Source organism: Salvelinus sp. IW2-2015, linkage group LG2, assembly GCF_002910315.2.
Source record: "Salvelinus sp. IW2-2015 linkage group LG2, ASM291031v2, whole genome shotgun sequence".
Classification (NCBI taxonomy): domain Eukaryota; kingdom Metazoa; phylum Chordata; class Actinopteri; order Salmoniformes; family Salmonidae; genus Salvelinus; species Salvelinus sp. IW2-2015.
In genome coordinates, this window is record NC_036839.1 from 29,087,565 (window position 1) to 29,106,850 (window position 19,286).

At 47.5% G+C, this 19,286-nt stretch overlaps 1 protein-coding gene across 5 annotated transcripts in view; it reads right to left on the bottom strand.

Moving 5' to 3' along the window:
- Positions 1-19,286, bottom strand: part of map4k4 (mitogen-activated protein kinase kinase kinase kinase 4) — a 109,167-nt gene that overhangs the window by 20,162 nt on the left and 69,719 nt on the right. Inside the window, exons 15-22 of one of the 5 annotated variants that reach the window (XM_024007398.2) lie at positions 10,785-10,940; positions 9,020-9,268; positions 7,181-7,287; positions 5,115-5,263; positions 4,740-4,837; positions 3,652-3,830; positions 3,375-3,492; positions 2,511-2,807 (exon numbers count right to left, since the gene is read on the bottom strand). In XM_024007398.2, the coding sequence (XP_023863166.1) occupies positions 2,511-2,807; positions 3,375-3,492; positions 3,652-3,830; positions 4,740-4,837; positions 5,115-5,263; positions 7,181-7,287; positions 9,020-9,268; positions 10,785-10,940 (1,353 nt within the window). The remainder of the gene's footprint in view (positions 1-2,510; positions 2,808-3,374; positions 3,493-3,651; positions 3,831-4,739; positions 4,838-5,114; positions 5,264-7,180; positions 7,288-9,019; positions 9,269-10,784; positions 10,941-19,286) is intronic. The other 4 variants (XM_024007418.2, XM_024007428.2, XM_024007437.2 and 1 more) reach the window with 4 other exon arrangements.

Consider the following 19,286-nt stretch of genomic DNA (forward strand, 5'->3'; position numbering starts at 1 on the left):
ACCAGGTGGCCAGAGAGAGATAACCACCAGGTGGCCAGAGAGAGATAACCACCAGGTGGCCAGAGAGAGATAACCACCAGGTGGCCAGAGAGAGAGATAACCACCAGGTGGCCAGAGAGAGATAACCACCAGGTGGCCAGAGAGAGATAACCACCAGGTGGCCAGAGAGGAAGAGAACACGACTAGGTGGTCAGAGAGAGAGATAACCACCAGGTGGCCAGAGAGAAATAACCACCAGGTGGCCAGAGAGGAAGAGAACACGACTAGGTGGCCAGAGAGAGAGAACACCACTAGGTGGCCAGAGAGAGAGAGAGACGATAGAAGAGAGAAGAAACACCACCAGGGTGGCCAGAGACACAGAGAGAGAAGAGGAGAGAGCACCAACTAGTGTGGCCAGAGGAGAATAGAACGAAGAGAGATAGGTATGCGCGATTAGAACGCCACTAGGTGGCCATGAGACGATCTGAGTCAGGGAGAGAAGCTGCGAGCCAACCACCATGTGGCCAGATGACACAAGAGAGAGGAAATGATCGAGAGAGCACCCACTAGGTGGCCACGAGAAGATAGAGAGAGGAGGAGAAAAGAAAACACCACTCAAATGGCCAGAGAGAGAGAGAGAGCACCACCAGGTGGCCAGAGACACAGACAGAGAGAGAGAGAGCACTACCAGGTGGCTCAGAGGGAAAGAAAATCGAGGAACCACGACTAGGTGGCCAGAGACGAGAGAAGCGAGGAGTGAGAAACGAGGGAGGAGAGAGAGAGAGAGAGAGAGAGCGACGAGGAGAACAGAAAGAGAGATGAGACGAGAGGAAGGGGAGCGATCCAATCGAGAGCGGACGAGAGAGATAGAACACCACTAGGTGGCCAGAGAAGGAGGAGAGCAGAGAGCAACACAGACATCACCGCACTTCCTTCCCGTGGTGCCTCTACAGCACTCACAGACGAACTGGTCCCATCCGCAGGGACCACGACAACCTGTGTGGGCCGCCAGATGACAGAAGAGAGAGAGAACACACTAGCGCGGTTGGCCAGCAGACAAGAGAGTGAGGGAGAGAGGGAGAGCGAAGAGAAGAGAGAGCAAAGCTATCACTACCAGGTGGCCAGGTGTGGGCCAGAGAAAGGTAGAGAGAGAAGAGAGGCACTCGACCAACACACAGCTAAGTGGCCAGAGCAGCAGAGGAAGAGAGAGACGTTGAGAGATGAAACACCACTAAGTGGCGAGAGGAGAAAGACTCGAGCAGCGAGGAGGAGAGAGCCGCACAGAGACCAACAACCACCAGTCTGTGTGGGCCAGATGACAGAGAGAAGATCGCCCGGAACAGGAATCACCATCTAGGTGGCCAGAGACAGAGAGATTGAGAGAAAGAGAGAAGAGGAGAGGAAGATGCGGAGAACAGCAACTACCACGGTGGCCCCCAGAGAGACCGAGGAGAGCACCAACCACGTGCCAGAGACAGGAAGAGAAAGCACCACCAGATGGCAGAGACAGAGCCAGAGAGAACACCACTAAGAGTGGCCAGAGGACAGACAGAGAGAGAGAGATAGAGGAGAGAGGGAAGAGAGGAGAGAGAATGGAGATCGAGGATTGAGATGGACAGAGCGAGGACGACGACGATCGAGATCGACGAGCCACTTACGCAGGTGGACAGAGAGCAGAGAGGAGACCCACGTGAGAAGAGACACCTAGTGGCCAGGAGGCCAGAGAGCCGGGGCGAGAGACAGTAGGAGAGAGGAGAGATATGAGATTGAGAGAGAGAGAGAGAGAGAGATGAGAGAGGAGAGAGAGAGAGAGGGACGAGAGCAGAGAGAGAGGATGAGAGAGCGAGAGGAAGGGAGATCACTACCAGGTGACAGAGGACAGACAGAGCACCACCAGGTGGCCCCAGAGAAGAGAGACGCACCCACCAGATGGCCAGAGACAGAGCGAGACGGAGAACACCACTGCGGTGGCCAGAGACAGACAGATGAGAGAGAGAGAGAGAGAGAGAAGAGGAGAGAGAGAGAAGAGAGTAGACGAAGCGAGAGAGAGAGAGGAAGCACTACCAGGTGGACAGAGGAGAGAGAGAGAACACCACTAGGTGGCCAGAGAGTAGAACGAGAGAAGAGACGGAGAGAGACGAGAAGAGAGAGAGAGAGAGAGAGGAAGAAGAGAGACGAGAGAGAGACGACGAGAGAGAGAGAGAGAGCAGAGAGAGAGAACTACCAGGTGGACAGAGAGAGAGAGACAACTCCACCTACTGGTGCGCCAGAGACAGAGAGAGACACCACAGGTGGCCAGAGACAGAGCGAGATGGAACACCACTAGGGGCCAGAGACAGAGAGAAGGGAGAGCACTACTCAGGTGGCCAGAGAGAAAGACGAGGAGAGAGAGAGAGACAACACCACTAGGTGGCCAGAGACAGAGAGAGAGAGAGAGAGAGAGCACTACCAGATGCAACCAGTTCCTAACAGACCCAGGCCTGAGGGAGGACCAGGGACCATGGGCCAGAAGGAGGCTAAGAGGGACATACCTCCAGTAGCATGCTGAGCTTGTCCAGGGGGCTCTGGGGGGACATTGACATGGTGGGGCTGGTCAGGCTGGAGGAGGAGGGGGAGGAGGAGGCAGAGGAGGAGGGGGAGTGGTGGCTCTGCTGGATCAGGTCAGGCAGGAGGTGAATGCGGCCTGCAAAGCCATTTCTCTCCTGATGGCCTTGGAGACCGGGGTGGCCCTGGAGGGCAGGGTGAATCAGCCCGGGGCTGGGGACAAAGCCAAGGACAGGGCCTTGACCAGGGCTGGGGACAGGTCGCTTTTTGCTGTCACCTGAACTCTGGAAGTAAGAACAGGGGCACACTTTGGGTCTAAGTTTCTTTCCCTGAGGAGGGATTCTATTGGCTACTTGTGTTAAGGGAAGACTAGTCTACTGAAGTAGGCTACTGAAGCTACAGTCTACTACTGTAAGAGACTTCAGACACATTCATTTGGGGATTAAGGAAAAGAGAATTGTCAATAACAGAGACCAAAAGTGTAATTTTACTCTAAATTATTTCTATGACTTTATTGGAGGCATTTTATGATGTTCAATCTGTTGCAGGACTATGCTGTCGTCCAATGGGAGAACCGGTGGTTAATACTGGGAGTCGGTGCATTTCTTCAAGTTAACAAAGCCCTTTCCATTCTAACCCTGACCCCTTGGCTTCACCAGCAACACAAAGTAAACAATGAGAGAACAAATAACAAAGCAAGGTCCAACACAATATTAAACACAGTGGATAAACCATAAAGGGACAAATGAGTGAATGAAATATCACAATAAAATAACTAAAAAGGTTTACAGTGTGTGACTGATATGTTGTTATAAGAGAGGTGGACGGTGTGGCCTGGGTGTTGGCCTTACCGGTCTGACGATCTGAGTGCCATCTTTACAGGGTGTGGTTTTAGMGTCACTCTCGCCCTCCTCGTGAACGATCATAGTCTTCACCGACTCCGTCTCACCGTTGCTCAGCCTCGAAGAGCTGGAGGTGGAGGTGGCATAAACAGAGAATCAGGAAGAGATTGTTCTAATCACATTAATTTCCCTTCACCGCAATCACACGCTCAAATGTCATTGCAATATGATGTCATTGTGAGTAGGGATAGGGTTGGGGTTCAGGCACAGGTCCTCCTCTACGTACACAGCCCGAGAGTCCTCTGGTCCTGAGGTAGACTCCTCCCCTCCCTCCTGGTCCACCTCTTCATCATCATCCTCATCTGTGGTACCCGACTCTTCACTGGATGAGGAGTAGTCCGTCACCTTGTGGGGGCGTGGAACATCCTCCACTGCACGCAGCTCTTTGGCCAGTGCCGTCAGGTCCTAGAAAGGAGGATGGGGGTCAGAGGTTAGAGGTCAAATTCTGTTTCCTTCCCCCTCTCTTTCAGTCTCTCTCTCTCTCTCTTTAGCTCTCGTTTTCCGGGTTGTGGATTTGTTGCCGGGTCATTCGCAGGGTTAAATGCAGGAGACAGGATGCAGGAAGCTGCTTGGGGAGGAAGTGAAATCACAGGTGCGCCAGCCAATGAGGAGTGGGCCGGTGAGTAGCAAAGCCAACAGGAGATGAGAAAAGAGATTTATATATTTAACCAGGCAAGTCAGTTAAGAACAAATCCTTATTTTCAATGATGACCTAGGAACAGTGGGTTAACTGCCTTGTTCAGGGGCAGAACAACAGATTTGTACCTTGTCAGCTCGGGATACCCTGCCGCCACATGAGTAATTACACACTGCTGCCATAATTCCAATCTGTCCACAAGGCTGGAAGAGGTTAGTGAGTCATCAGATGACAAGACCAGACCAGAGCATACAAGGAAGGAAGGGGCTGCAAGTATGAGAGAGATTGAATGATCCAATAGAAATAAATATAAGAAGTATAGGGGAGGAGACAGAGGTTAAAAGGAGCATGAGTAAAATAGCACCAATCAGGAGAGAGGCAAGTCATTAGTACAGAACCCTTCAGCCAATGAGATTGTCAGTACAAACACACACTATTTCACTCTAGCTTACCACTTCCCCTACAGAATTCACATGAGTACCAGTAATCCACAGCGCAGAGGGCGAAACACACAAAGTACTATGTCAGATCATTGTAAAACCGTCATTCCCACTCAAAACTGTTATTTCCACCGCTTTTTGAATTATCACAACACTTGGTCTCATTCAACACTAGTTAGTACACTAGCTTGTACACTAGTCAGCTAGTCCAATAGTTTTACGGGGGTAAGATCTCACCACCGGTTGGTTAGGTCTGACCAATTCCTTCCTCTCCTCTGGGGTTTTCCCAGCATGCTCTGGGCGCTGAAGGGGAGAACCCTCAGACTTTGATGAAGCTGAGAGGGGGACAGCGGGGATACTGGTCAGTAAACTAAAGAGCTATGTGGAGAATTTTTTGTAGTGTATTCAATGGCTAATGTACTCTAATGAATCATATACTGTAATCCAATACTGCAATGTGGTGCTAAATGTATTATCATTTGATTACCAATAACTGAGTACTTTGTATACAATAGTTATGTGTGTGTGTCTTGAGAGTGTGTATGTAAGAAACTCCTCATGAGACTATGCATGTGTGTGTGCGTGTGTGTATCAAGGGAACATAAGACTCACAGCGGGCTCTGAATCTCTCCCCTGAGCCGCTGTGAGAGCTGGAGTTACTGGAGCCAGAGGAACTGCCAGTACTACCACTACTACCACTGCCTGGCCTGGGGACCAGCTTCTCCACCCGCTCCCACAGCAGATGCGGCTCCGCTGCCGCACTGTGGAGAGAGACAGAGGTTTTATATTACAGACACACATACTTTACATATAGGCAAAATATATACAATACCAGTCAAAAGTTTGGACACACCTACTCATTCTAGGGTTTTAAGTTATTGGTACTATTTTCTACATTGTAAAATAATAGTGAAGACATCAAAACAATGAAATGACACATATAGAATCATGTAGTAACCAAAAAAGTGTTACACAAATCAAAATATATCTTTTATATTTTAGATTCTTGAAAGTAGCCACCCTTTGCCTTGATGACAGCTTTCCACACTCTTGGCATTCTCTCAACCAGCTTCATCTGGAATGCTTTTCCAACAGTCTTGAAGGAGATCCCACCAATGCTGAGCACTTGTTGGCTGCTTTTCCTTCACTCTGCGGTCCAACTCATCCCAACTCATTGTTGAAAAACAAATGATAGTCCGGCTAAGCACAAACCAGATTGGATGGCGTATCACTGCAGAATGCCTTGAATTCAAATAAATCACCAACAATGTCACCAGCAAAGCACCCCCACACCATCACACCTCCTCCTCCATGCTTCACGGTGGGAACCACACATGCGGAGATCATCCGTTCACCTACTCCGTGTCTCAAAAAGACACGCCGGTTGGAACCAAAAATCTCTAATTTGGACTCATCAGACCAAAGGACAGATTTCCACCGGTCTAATGTACATTGCTCGTGTTTCTTGACCGAAGCAAGTCTCTTCTTCTTATTGGTGTCTTTTAGTAGTGGTTTCTTTGCAGCAATTCGACCATGAAGCCTGATTCACACAGTCTCCTCTGAACAGATGATGTTGAGATGTGTCTGTTACTTGAACTCTCTGAAGTATTTATTTGGGCTGCAATCTGAGGTGCAGTTAACTCTAATGAATTTATCCTCTGCAGTAGAGGTAACTCTGGGTCTTCCTTTCCTGTGGTGGACCTCTTGAGAGCCAGTTTCCTCATAGAGCTTGATGGGTTTTGTGACTGCACTTGAAGAAACTTTCAAAGTTTTTGAAATGTTCCATAATTACTGACCTTCATGTCTTAAAGTATTGATGGACTGTCGTTTCTCTTTGCTTATTTGAACTGTTCTTGCCATAATATGGACTTGGTCTTTAACCAAATAGGGCTATTCTCTGTATACCACCCCTACCTTGTCACAACACAACTGATTGGCTTAAACGCATGAAGGAAATAAATTCCACAAATGAACTATTAACAAAAGCACACCTGTTAATTGAAATGCATTCCAGGTGACTACCTCATGAAGCTGGTTGAGAGAATGTCAAGAGTGTGCAGAGCTGTCATCAAGGCAAAGGGGTGGCTACTTTGAAGAATCTCAAATCTCAATTCTATTTTGATTTGTTTAACACTTTGTTTGGTTACTACATGATTCCATATGTGTTATTTCATAGTTTTGATGTCTTCACCATTATTCTACAATGTTGAAAATAGTAAAAATAAAGAAAAAACCTGTAGGTGTCCAAACTTTTGCCTGATACGGTACATTTTAATAGACAGACACATATAGACACATACATTTTCATAGACACAGACATGCACACAAAGTCTCACAGGAGATGAGGCTCAGCATTATAGAGAATTGCTAAGAAAGAAAAGGTAACACACAAATAGGAGACAATGATATGTATCACAGGGCAGAGCAGTGAGTAATGTTACATAAAACCCTCCCACACAGTATCCACACACAGAGAAGACCAGGACTCCACGGAGAACAGACAGACACACAGTGAAGAGGTTTTACATTACAGTACTGAACACTCGAAGAGAAGAGGAAAGGAGAGGAGAGGGGGATGGTGAAATAGTACAATAGAGGGGGAGACAGACACAGAGAGACGGACGGAGAGAGACAGAGAAAGGGCAGATAGAAAAAGAAAGAGGGACATGAAAAGGTACCTGCTGGCTTTCCTCTGGCTCACCGGGTTGCTAGGCGTGGCATTGCCATGGAAAGGGGAGTCCTTGCGTGACAGTACTGGAGACCTGGACGTTGTCCTCACAGGAACCTTCCATACAGACAGATGCCAGCTCTCACACAAACTCTACGGCCACACACACACTCGGAGTGCGTGTATGCACGAGAGAGCGTGACATAGGGGTGCCAGGAGCAGAAACGCTGGACACACTGTTAAGACGTCCTTACAAGGTCCCGACAACGTTACTACAATGTCCAAATGATGTTCCACCCATACCCACACTGTGTAAAGTCACCCCACTGAAAGAGTTAGGTCTGATACACAGCAAAAGACAGCATTATATCCACACTCTTCCCTTATCAACCCCTGACTTAACACAAACACAGTTGTCAGGTTATAATATTGATTTGTTAGCATTCCTCTGTAGTAGTTTCCAGGGGACAGGAGGGAAAATAGCCTAAGAACAGGGCGCAGCATCCAAAGCAGAGCAGAGCAGAGCAGAGCAGAGCAGAACAAACAGCCGCTCCATTCAGAAGGAATACTAACTAACACTGACATTGATTTGAGACACTAACAGGCTCGCTTGGGAAGTGGAGGGGGCAGAACATGAAATGACATACTCATACCTCACCAACGAAGAGGAAGTGATGTTTGATAGGTAGGCCCTATGTGAAGAGAGGACAATAATTCCACCTCTAATTTGTGCAGATGGGGGCATAAAAGGGGCCAACGTCTGGATTTCAACAGGATGAATATTTTCCTTGAACAGACGGAATCCTACCCCTCATTTGTGATAGCCTCCAGCGTCCCATTCATTTGGGAGCATTTCTAAAATGCTGAGATGCAAAAGCACTCAGCATTCAAGTGATTGCTGCTGCAGCTTTCTTTCTCTGCTATTTCTAAAACAGTCTCCTTCTGAGGTCTGGGAGGCTGAACGAGAGAAGGTTCTGTGAGGAGAGACAATAGAGGGGGAATAGAGAACAGAAAATGGACCTCTAATCCTTTCATAACGTTCTGCTCTCTCTGAATCCTCTCAGCAGGCCAGGGTGAGGAGGTGGTAGAGCCCTGCACAGGCTTGAATTTTAAGTCAGAGCCCGAGCCATGCCCGCAACGTTAAGGTCCGAATGATTCTGACAAATTGAAGGCCTGCTCAAAACCCGAAATCAGAAATAACTTCCTCCATTAGTAAATCCCTTAGCTGCTCCTCTGTCCGTCACTCGCTCATGCACTCTGTTTGCTCTGCATGTGCTTTTCTCATGGCGGCTCTGGGTCTGAGTATCCATAGCAACGGTTCCGCTTGGGCTGCTCTGCTCTATGACGAGACAGAGAGCAGTTAGCTGTTAGCTACTTTCATCACTCAAAACTCAAGCAACAATTATTTTCAGTGAAATAATCTCTCCTGTTTTATATTTGACTAGGTTGAAGCACATCTGACGCCATGTTATTATCTTAGTCAGATAAGACTGTACAGCGCAGCAGAGCATGAGCAAATGGCTCAGCTTCAAAATGTTAGCGATCAATTTAGTGATACCCGAGCCCGACCCGTACCCTAGTTACTGAAGAAAAAAATAAGCCTTACCCTGCCCTAACCCGATGTATAATGTTGGGGCCCGTCGGGTTCGGGTCGGGCAGCAGAGCTCTAGGAGGAGGTCGCCCCATCTTAGCTATTACTGAGACAACGTCACTCTGCTCATTCACTCCAATATTGTCCTCTCCAGCATGGCCATCTAGTGACTACCTGTCTACAGTTCAGACTTCCTAGTAAAGTCATCAAATGACTAACAGTCTACTCGCCTTTGCCAGGGGATAGGCCTGTTCTTACCCTGGGAGGGGAGACGTCTGTGGGGGCCTTCTCGAGGGGAGTGGCCCTAGGCTGGGGGTGGGGCTGCAGGTCAGTGCGTGCGAGCGGTGATGATGATGGTGATGGTGCAGGTTGACGGTGTTGCTCCTGAGAGCGCAGGTTGAGGTGTGCAAAGCCAGGGACGATGGGCTCACTGAAGGAATGAGAGCGTGAGACGACAGGGGGAGTGGCGATGCTGCTCTTTAGAGCGGCCAAGTGGGACCACTGGACCTTCCAGAGACAGATAGACAGACGGGGTTCATCAGAGGGGTGGACACATTTGGAGGAATGGGGAGGTTTTTGGGGAGGAGGAGGGAGACACAACAAGAGAACAAGACCACAAACACAGGCAGCAGACAGTGATTGGATACTGAAGCTTCAGGAAGCATAAAAATGGGTGGAGCAGTCATGTAACCAATATGAAGTCTTAGGAAGACAGATTTGATTGGTTCACATCACAGACAGCCAATGACAGCTCCACCTGTTTTGGTGCTCATGATGCGTCAGTCTCATCACCAGTTGTGAGAATGAGCATGGATCACATAAACAAGCTATTCACAGATGAGCTAGCATCATGCATGGACAGACACAATCACACACACTCACATATGGCATGCACATATTCAAGGAGACTTTTTTGGTGAAAAGTAACTGAGAAGAGTATCATCCAATAGGAACATATCAATACTAGGTTTATAGCTGAATTTATTCCATGTCCTATTACTTTCAAATATGCACTGAGAAGCCCTCAGACATGAAGCCCCATAGAAAGAGACGTATCCCTCAACAAATGAGTCTTTTGTAACGAGCCCATGTCATCACGCTTCATATCGGTCTCTAATGACGTGTCACTAATGAGTGAAGTGACTAATGCATTTAAATGGCTCTGTTAAAAAATGTAGCAATCAATTACATCATCATCATTGCCACCAAATTCAACAATGTTTCATCTAATCACCATGACATTATCCAAAAAAAGAATGTTGCCCTGAATGGTGAACTGTAACAATGACTGTAATCAGGCTGGGCTGGTTGAGTCTTTCTCCCTGAGCAGATGAGATGAGAAATATACTGAGTCACTGTGAAAACAGAAAGATGAATTCTGGATGTGTTTGTGTTGTTTAGCACACAGTCCCAATGTAACAGCTATACTTTTATAAATAATTCAACATCTCAACCAACCTGGCAATGCCTACACTCACATACACACACACACTCACATAATACAGAAGGCAGTCAGAGGTAGAGTGAGTGGGTGAAGCTGGTATTGAACAGTGGCCAGATCAGAAGCAAGCAGCCTGGACTTCATACTAACACAGTGGTGGAGGATAGGCTGTCACCCAGGGAAGCATCAAAGACATTGGAGGAACCCATTAAGGAACCAGAAAGATCAACTTTGTCATCAGTAAGGGACTAGAAAGTTCAACTATGTCATCGTTAAGGGACAGAGAACAACGCCCACATTTCTCCGCACAGTGAAATAATTCAGCTAGAACGGAGGCTAGAACAGAGGGAGGGGGAGAAGAGAAAGATAGTGAACACAAAAACAGTCATCTACTGTAGCTAGTTAGACACCACTACTGATACACAACCCGGAGAGAGAGCGAGAGAGAGGGAGAGAGACCGCCCTGTTAGAACTACCTGGAAAGAATTWGGGATTGGAAAAAATAATTACGGAAAAGGACAGTGTAGCTAAAGGAGGAATAAGCTACTGCCGGTAGGCCATCTTGGTTGCCGTCTTGGTTACCTGGGCTTCCATGGGTCTGTGCATGGCGGGCGGGGCGGCCACGGGGGCGTTTCCATTAGCGACGGTCTCAGCGGCGCGGGGAGGAACTGGGGGCTGGACCTTAACCTGGGCAGCCTGAGGAGATCCTTGGATGTTCTTACGGTACCTCTCATCGGCCTGGAGGGACAGACARCAAGGACAGAGAGAGGGACAGTCATTTACCGTCACCAGACCAAAGAGGATGGAGCCACAGCAGCAGTGGGAGGGTCAGTAGTAAGATCAGTTAGGACCCCCATGAAGAACAGGCACACTAGCAGGGACTAGAAAGCATTACCACAACATGACAACTAGAGAGAGATATTATGACACGAAGAACAACAGGGGAGGCTTGTTCATCATGTATTAGTGCATCAAAGGAGGCCTGCTGGCAGAAGACAGTCAACAAAACAAGACCTGTTTAGTATTGCACCTGAGGATAGGAGAGACAGGTTAGTTTCAACCATTCAGCTGACAAAATCCAGACTCTAGACCCCTGTCCTCCTGACTCTTTCCCTGCAGGTGATAATGTAAGCAGCAGGTGAACGGAAAGGCTCTGGAGCAACGAACCGCCCTTGCTGTCTCTGCCTGGCCGGTTCCCCTCTCTCCACTGGGATTCTCTGCCTCTAACCCTATTACAGGGGCTGAGTCACTGGCTTACTGGTGCTCTTTCATGCCGTCCCTAGGAGGGGTGCGTCACTTGAGTAGGTTGAGTTACTGACGTGATCTTCCTGTCTGGGTTGGCGCCCCCCCTTGGTTTGTGCTGTGGTGGAGATCTTTGTGGGCCTATCACTCGGCCTTGTCTCAGGATTGTAAGTTGGTGGTTGAAGTATCCCTCTAGTTGGTGCGGGGGCTGTGCTTTGGCAAAGTGGGTGGGGTTATATCCTTCCTGTTTGGCCCTGTCCGGGGGTATCATCGGATGGGGCCAAAGTGTCTCCTGACCCCTCCTGTCTCAGCCTCCAGTATTTATGCTGCAGTAGTTTTATGTGTCGGGGGGCTAGGGTCAGTTGGTTATATCTGGAGTACTTCTCCTGTCTTATCCAGTGTCCTGTGTGAATTTAAGTATGCTCTCTCTAATTCTCTCCTTCTCTCTTCTTTCTCTCTCTCGGAGGACCTGAGCCCTAGGACCATACGTCAGGACTACCGGGCATGATGACTCCTTGCTGTTCCCCAGTCCACCTGGCCTTGCTGCTTTCCAGTTTCAACTGTCTTGCCTGCGGTTATGGAACCCCTATCTGTCCCAGACCTGCTGTTTCAACTCTTAATATCGGCTATGAAAAGCCAACTGACATTTATTCCTGATTATTATTTGACAGCTTCACTTATGAACATTTTGAACATCTTGGCCATGTTCTGTTATAATCTCCACCCGGCACAGCCAGAAGAGACTGGCCACCCCTCATAGCCTGGTTCCTCTCTAGGTTTTTCCTAGGTTTTGGCCTTTCTAGGGAGTTTTTCCTAGCCACCGTGCTTCTACACCTGCATTGCTTGCTGTTTGGGTTTTAGGCTGGGTTTTTGTACAGCACTGTCGAGATATTAGCTGATGTACGAAGGGCTATATAAAATAAACTTGATTGATTGATTGAGCAGGTCAGGCCAGTAGAGGGTAGAACCAGGGATACACAGCAGAGCAAGGCCAAATGAGCCACCTCTATATCAGACTGGGTCATAGCTCTAGGATAGCGACAACAGCAGCATTTATTAGAACTGCTGAGGTGACCCCCCCCCCCCCCCCGGAAAACAGTGGTCCATGTTACTATACCCTCGAAAGGGCTTCAATGGGGAAATAATACTATGTAATCTTCATGTCTGTTAGGAAAACGTGGCAATCATGTTAACGACATTGTCTTACAAACCTCTGGGGCGGTGGGGAATGATGACTGAATAATGGCATTATGTGTGTAAAATGTTAAGAAGTGTGAGGAAGCGAAATAAGTGCAGGGGATGTGGACTGAAAGTGGACAGAACCCTTCACATTTCATATACAGTATATTGCCCCCCCCAAAATGATCTATCTACATAGGTTTAATTGAATGATGAATAGAGACGATGGATCCTTCTGGTAATTGATTCAAAACCTAAAACATCATAAAAGGTTTTAGTAGTTGCAAAGCAGGCGTTGACTGACAAAGCACAGCTTCAAGTTTTTATGTTCATAATCATTTAGTTTGAAGAGGATCTAAATATAAAGAAGTGGGCAGTTAAAAAATGTCCAAGATGCTGCATCTCTATCTGACAACAGGCGTCTGTCTCCATTTATCAACTGTGCTTCATTCTATAGCCAGAGGACTCCTGATATCTCCATGAGTGATAAGTATCATTTTTGTCTTAAATCGGTTTTGTCTAGTACCGTCTTTTTGTCTAGTCTAGGGTCTACTTTAAGTGCTGCCTGTCTTCACAGTAGCCTACTTGGTGTGGGAACTGCTGACTATATTAACTTGCAGATGATTGTTGACACCATTAACACAGGATTAAGTAGCAGGGCAATTTGCGACTGTTGCCGTTGTAATCAGTGGCTGTATGGAGGGGGAGTGGTTTCTCCTCTCCTAGGCAATTATCAAAAAAAAGTTATATAATATATTATATATATATATATATATATATTAATATATATTATATATATAAAAATATATATATTTCACCTATTTAACCAGGTAGGCTAGTTGAGAACAAGTTCTCATATTGCAACTGCGACCTGGCCAAGAAAAGCATAGCAGTTCGACACATACAACAACATAGAGTTAGTTACACAGGTGGAATAAACAATAAAATATACAGTCTAATTAATACAGTGAAAAAAAGAAGAAAAAAGATCTATATACAGTGAGTGCAAATGAGGGTAAGATAAGGGAGTTAAGGCAAATAATAGGCCATTCGGTGACGCGAAGTTAATTACAAATATAGCAATTAAACCACTGGAATGTAGATGTGCAGAAGTATTGAACTGTGCAAGATAAGAAGACCATGGAGGCAAAGAGCTAAGATAAATAAATAAATACAGTATGGGATGAGGTTAGTTGGATGGGCTGTTTACAGATGGGCTATGTACAGGTGCAGTGATCTGTGAGCTGCTCTGACAGCTGGTGCTTAAAGCTAGTGCGGGAGATGAGTCTCCAGCTTCAGTGATTTTTGCAGTTCATTCCAGTCATTGGCAGCAGAGAACTGGAAAGAAAGGTGGCCAAAGGAGGAATTGGCTTTGGGGGTGACCAGTGAGATATACCTGCTGGAGCATGTGCAACGAGTGGGTGCTGCTATGGTGACCAGTGAGCTGAGATAAGGCGGGGCTTTACCTAGCAGAGACTTGTAGATGACCTGGAGCCAGTGGGTTTGGCGACGAGTATGAAGCGAGGGCCAGCCAACGAGAGCGTACAGGTCGCAGTGGTGGGTAGTATATGGGGCTTTGGTGACAAAACGGATGGCACTGTGATAGACTGCATCCAATTTGGTACCGGCAATAGGTACCGGGAGGTGTGCTCTTTACCTCTACAAGGAAATTAGCAACTAGTGTTAGTACTTCAGGCTCCCGTTTTTTCAGYGGGAGCTATCAGCGACGGCTCGTTGCAAAATTAAGAGCGTTGCCGAAAAAACAAAGATGGTTCTGCCGAGTTGTTCTGCATAGTCTTTTGTAGCTTTGGCAATTATGTACTTGTTTTCTATACCTGTTTGCTCTTCTCCCTGTAGGCTTTACAGACACTCCCCACCCCTTGGCTGCAACCCTTCTAATTTAGTGTACCATGGGCACAAAACCCATGTGGAATTCCTGGTCTCTGGCAGCGTTTGGAACTATGCTGCCATTCAGTCCCTTGACTTTTTGGCTCTGACGGAGAAATGGATCACCCCAGAGAACACTGTTACTCCAGCTACTCTCTCTTCATCTGACTATGTTTTCTCTCATAGTCYAAGAGCATCTGGTCGTCGTGGAGGTGGCACAGGGCTACTAATTTCYCCTAAGTGGGGATTCTCTTTTCTCCCTCACTCACCCTCATTTATATTCCATGCTGTCACTGTCACTTGTCCATTTTAAGCTTAACATTGTTGTCATCTATCGCTGCCTTTGATTAATTTCTTTCCAACTTCCTTTCCCCTCCTTGCCTCTTTTGAACGGACCCTTTCCCAGTCCCCTCCCACCATTTCCCAGTCCCCTCGCACGACTAGAGGCTGTACGCCTACTAGTTTCACTGCAACCAACCTCCAGGKCTCTCTGATCACTACTTTGTTTCTCCCTCTACTCCAACCCTAGCCACAGCCCCTACCCAGATRCTCATGCGCTATCACAATCTTTGCTCTCTCTCTCACTACTCTCTCCTCTWCTGTCCTCTCTCCCTTTTGCTAAATCCTTCTCTCCTCCTGTCTCCTGATTCTGCCTGTTCAACCCTCCTCTCCTCCCATTACGCATCCTATGACTCACACTGTTTCCTTTCCTCCCAGCTGGCTCGGCCCTTCCCTCCTGCTCCGTGGCTGAGTGACTCATTGCGAGCTTACAGAACAGGGCTGTGGGCAACTGAGCTTAAATGGAGGGAAACAAAACTTCCGGAGGACCTATCATCCTTTCACTCCCTCTATACCTTCTCTTCCTCTGTATCTGCTGCTAAAGCCACTTTCTATAACTCTAAATGTAAAGCTTCTGCTTCTAACCCTAGGAAACTATTTTACCCGTTTTAAACCCTCAATTCTCCACACCTTCCCTCTCCCTCTGTGCCAATGACTTTGTCAACCTCTTTGAAAAGAAGGTTGACGACATCCGCTCCTCATTCACTCAGCCTATTGTGTCCAATGGTCCCACTCACACAGACGTACCCTTCACCTTGACCTCTTTCTCCCCTCTCTCTTCAGATGAAATCCTGCAACTAGTGAGGTCCGGCAGTCCGACAAGCTTCCCGCTCGACCCCATCCCATCCTCCCTTCTCCAGACCATCTCTGGAGACCTTCTCCCATTCCTCAAACTCATCCCTGACCACTGGCTGCATCCCCTCTGACTTCAAAATGGCCAGAGTCACTCCCCTCAAGAAACCAACACTCAACCCTTCTGACGTCAAACTACAGACTGGTATCCCTTTATTTTCAACACACTTGAGCGTGCTGTCTCTGGCCAAATCTCTCACTATCTCTCAGAATGATTTTCTTGACCCTAACCAGTCAGGCTTCAAGGCGGCTGACTCAATAGAAACGGCTCTTCTCTGTGTCACGGAGGCTCTATGCACTGCCAAAGCTGACTCTCTCTCCTCTGTTCTCATGCTCCTGGATCTATCCGCTGCCTTCAACAAGGTGAACCATCAGATTCTCCTCTCCACCCACTCAGGGCTGGGAGGTCTCAGGCTCTGCACACTCTTGGATTGCATCCTACCTGGCACGCCGCTCCTACCAAGTGACATCGAGAGGATCTGTGTCTGCGCCACGTAGTCTCACAACTGGTGTCCCCCAAGGCTCGGTTCTAGGTCCTCTCCTCTTTTCTCTATACACTAAGTCACTTGGCTCCATCATATCCTCACATGGTCTCTCTTATCATTGCTATACAGATGACACTCAACTTCTTTTCTCCTTCCCCCTTCTGACACCCAGGTGGCGGCACGCATCTCTGCGTGCCTGGCAGATATCTCAGCTTGGATGTCGGCCCACCACCTCAAGCGCAACAAGATGAAGCTGCTCTTCCTCCCGGGGAAAGCTTCCACACTCCAAGTCCTCTCCATCACTGTTGACAACTCCACGGTGTCCCCCTCCCAGAGTGCAAAGAACCTTGGCGTGACCCTGGACAACAGCCTGTCGTCCTCTGCAAACATCAAAGCAGTGACTCGCTCCTGCTGTTTCATGTTCTTGAACATCCGTAGAGTATGACCCTACCTCACACAGGAAGCGGCACAGGTCCTTAACCAGGCACTCCTCATCTTCCGTCTGGACTATTGCAACTCGCTGTTGGCTGGGCTCCCCACTTGTGCCATCAAACCCCCCCCCCCTTACTAGCGCTGACTTACACCTTGCCAAAACCGGGTGGCGCGCCGTGTGCCATCGTGCCCTATCGTGCATAAATTTATTTTGCCCCCCCACACCAAACGCGATCACGACACGCAGGTTAAAATATCAAAACAAACTCTAAACCAATGACATTCATTTGGGGACAGGTCGAAAAGCATTAAACATGTATGGTAATTTAGCTAGTTAGCTTGCAYTTGCTAGCTAACGTTAATTTGTCCTATTTAGCTAGCTTGCTGTTTCTAGCTAATTTGTCCTGGGATATAAACATTGAGTTGTTATTTTACCTGAAATGCACAAGGATCTCTACTCCGACAATTAATCCACACATAACACGGCCAACCGAATCGTTTCTAGTCATCTCTCCTCCTTCCAGGCTTTTTCATCGTTTAAATTATATGGTGATCGCATCTAAACTTTCATTGTATTACCACGACTACCGGCAAAACAGTTCGTCTTTCTATCACCCACATGGGTATAACCAATGAGAAGATGGCACATGGGTACCTGCTTCTATAAACCAATGAGGAGAAGGGAGAGGCAGGACTTGCAGCGCGATCTGCGTCAGAAATAGGAACGACATCTATTTTAGCCCTTGGTGTCGCAGACGCTCGTTGGCGCGCGCAAGCAGTGTGGGTGCAATAATTGAATAACATGGATTTCTACATTTATTTTGCGACGCTCGCGCACGCGACGTGTCCAGTCTGGTCAGCATGTTAGCTGATAGAGTATGTATTTTTCCTCAATAAAGTGATTGTGATGTGATGTGTGCGATGTGGTTGTCCCACATATCTATCTTAAGATGAATGCACTAACTGTAACTCACTAAGAGCGTCTGCTAATGTAAATCCCAAACTGTACTCTTCACTGAATATTTGATTGGACAGATTGGGGAATGGTGAAATGCTAATAGACTGCCATTTGAATGTAGAAAGGATATGGGTCGGTAGTTTAGACAGGGCTGTATCTGTAGTTTCTACACAGTGTACAAAACATTAAGAATACCTTCCTAATATTGAGTTGCTTACAACCACCCCCCCACCCACATTTTTACCCTCAGAACAGCCTCAATTCGTCAGGGCATTGACTCTACAAGGTGTCGAAAGCGTTTCACAGCGATGCTGGCCCATGTTGAGTCCAATGCTTCCAATAGTTGTGTCGAGTTGGCTGGATGTCCTTTGGGTGGTAGAACATTCTTGATACACACAGGAAACTGTTGAACGTTGTCTCATCCTGAGCAAGAATAGTAATATGACCAATAAAGTGAAAGTCCCTCACACCAGCAATCAAGCCACATGCCCCACAGTGGTACACCCCCTACAGTAGATAGTATTCTTAAAGGTGTTTATGACAGCAGCAGCACAAGCAATGGTAGCATTCAGCAGCAGTGTCATGGCAACGGAGCTGGGTTTCACCTCTCCGATTGTGGCGGGGCCTTTGGGGTCAGAAGTCAGTTGCTGTGGGGACTTGGTCCTCTCTTGAATCGACAGTTGCTGTGGGGACTGAGGCCTGTTGGTGGCTGGCGGCAGGGGTTTGTGCTGCTGTTGGAGAAGCAGTAGGTAGGACTGATTCTGCTGTTGGAGAAGCAGTAGGTAGGACTGATCCTGCTGTTGGAGAAGCAGTAGGTAGGACTGATCCTGCTGTTGGAGAAGCAGTAGGTAGGAACTGATCCTGCTGTGGCGAAGCAGTAGGTAGGACTGATCCTGCTGTTGGAGAAGCAGTAGGTAGGACTGATCCTGCTGTTGGAGAAGCAGTAGGTAGGACTGATCCTGCTGTTGGAGCTTCTGGACCTTACGCTGCTCCTCCAGCTCCTTCCACTTGTGCTCCTGAGTGCAGGGAGGTGTGGTGGTGCATCATCTAAACTTTCCATGGTGTGTGCTGTTCTAATTGAAGGAGTTCTGTAGAATGAAGGCTGGTGTCTTAATGGTGGAAGCTGTATCCATGTAACCAGGAAACTGATTCATGGGTTTTTGTATTTTCACCGGGACCCAATTATTCTAAGTGTTTGAATGCTTTGAGAATATTGACTATTCCAGTATAGCCCAAATATTGGTTTAAAGTGTAAAGGAAAAATKACTGAGCTAAAAGTTGATGATGAGTAAGAAGACATGGTGGGGGACAGTAAGACSGTGTAACAGAATCAATGACACACAATGTTGGTGTGAACTAAGTGATGGTGTGGAAGGAGGTGAGTGATCATATCCTCACATGATCTAATGTCCTCTTCTCAAACCCCTGGAGGAACATAGGCCTTCAACAACATACACAACATAAACACGTTGCCACGCAGATCCGCTAACACACCGTCTCAGCAGAATTAGGAACATTGGGAAAGAAACAATGAAACCCCTCTCTTCCTGTAGATAGGACACATCCTGGTGACATCACTTAAGAACTGTAATAAACACTGACTTCCACAACTTGGCCCAGAGAATTCATAACCTCCAAGCTCAATAGTTAGCTCCCTTCAGATCTGCCATACTGTGACATACTCTAACCAGATTTTCTTGAGACAGTTAG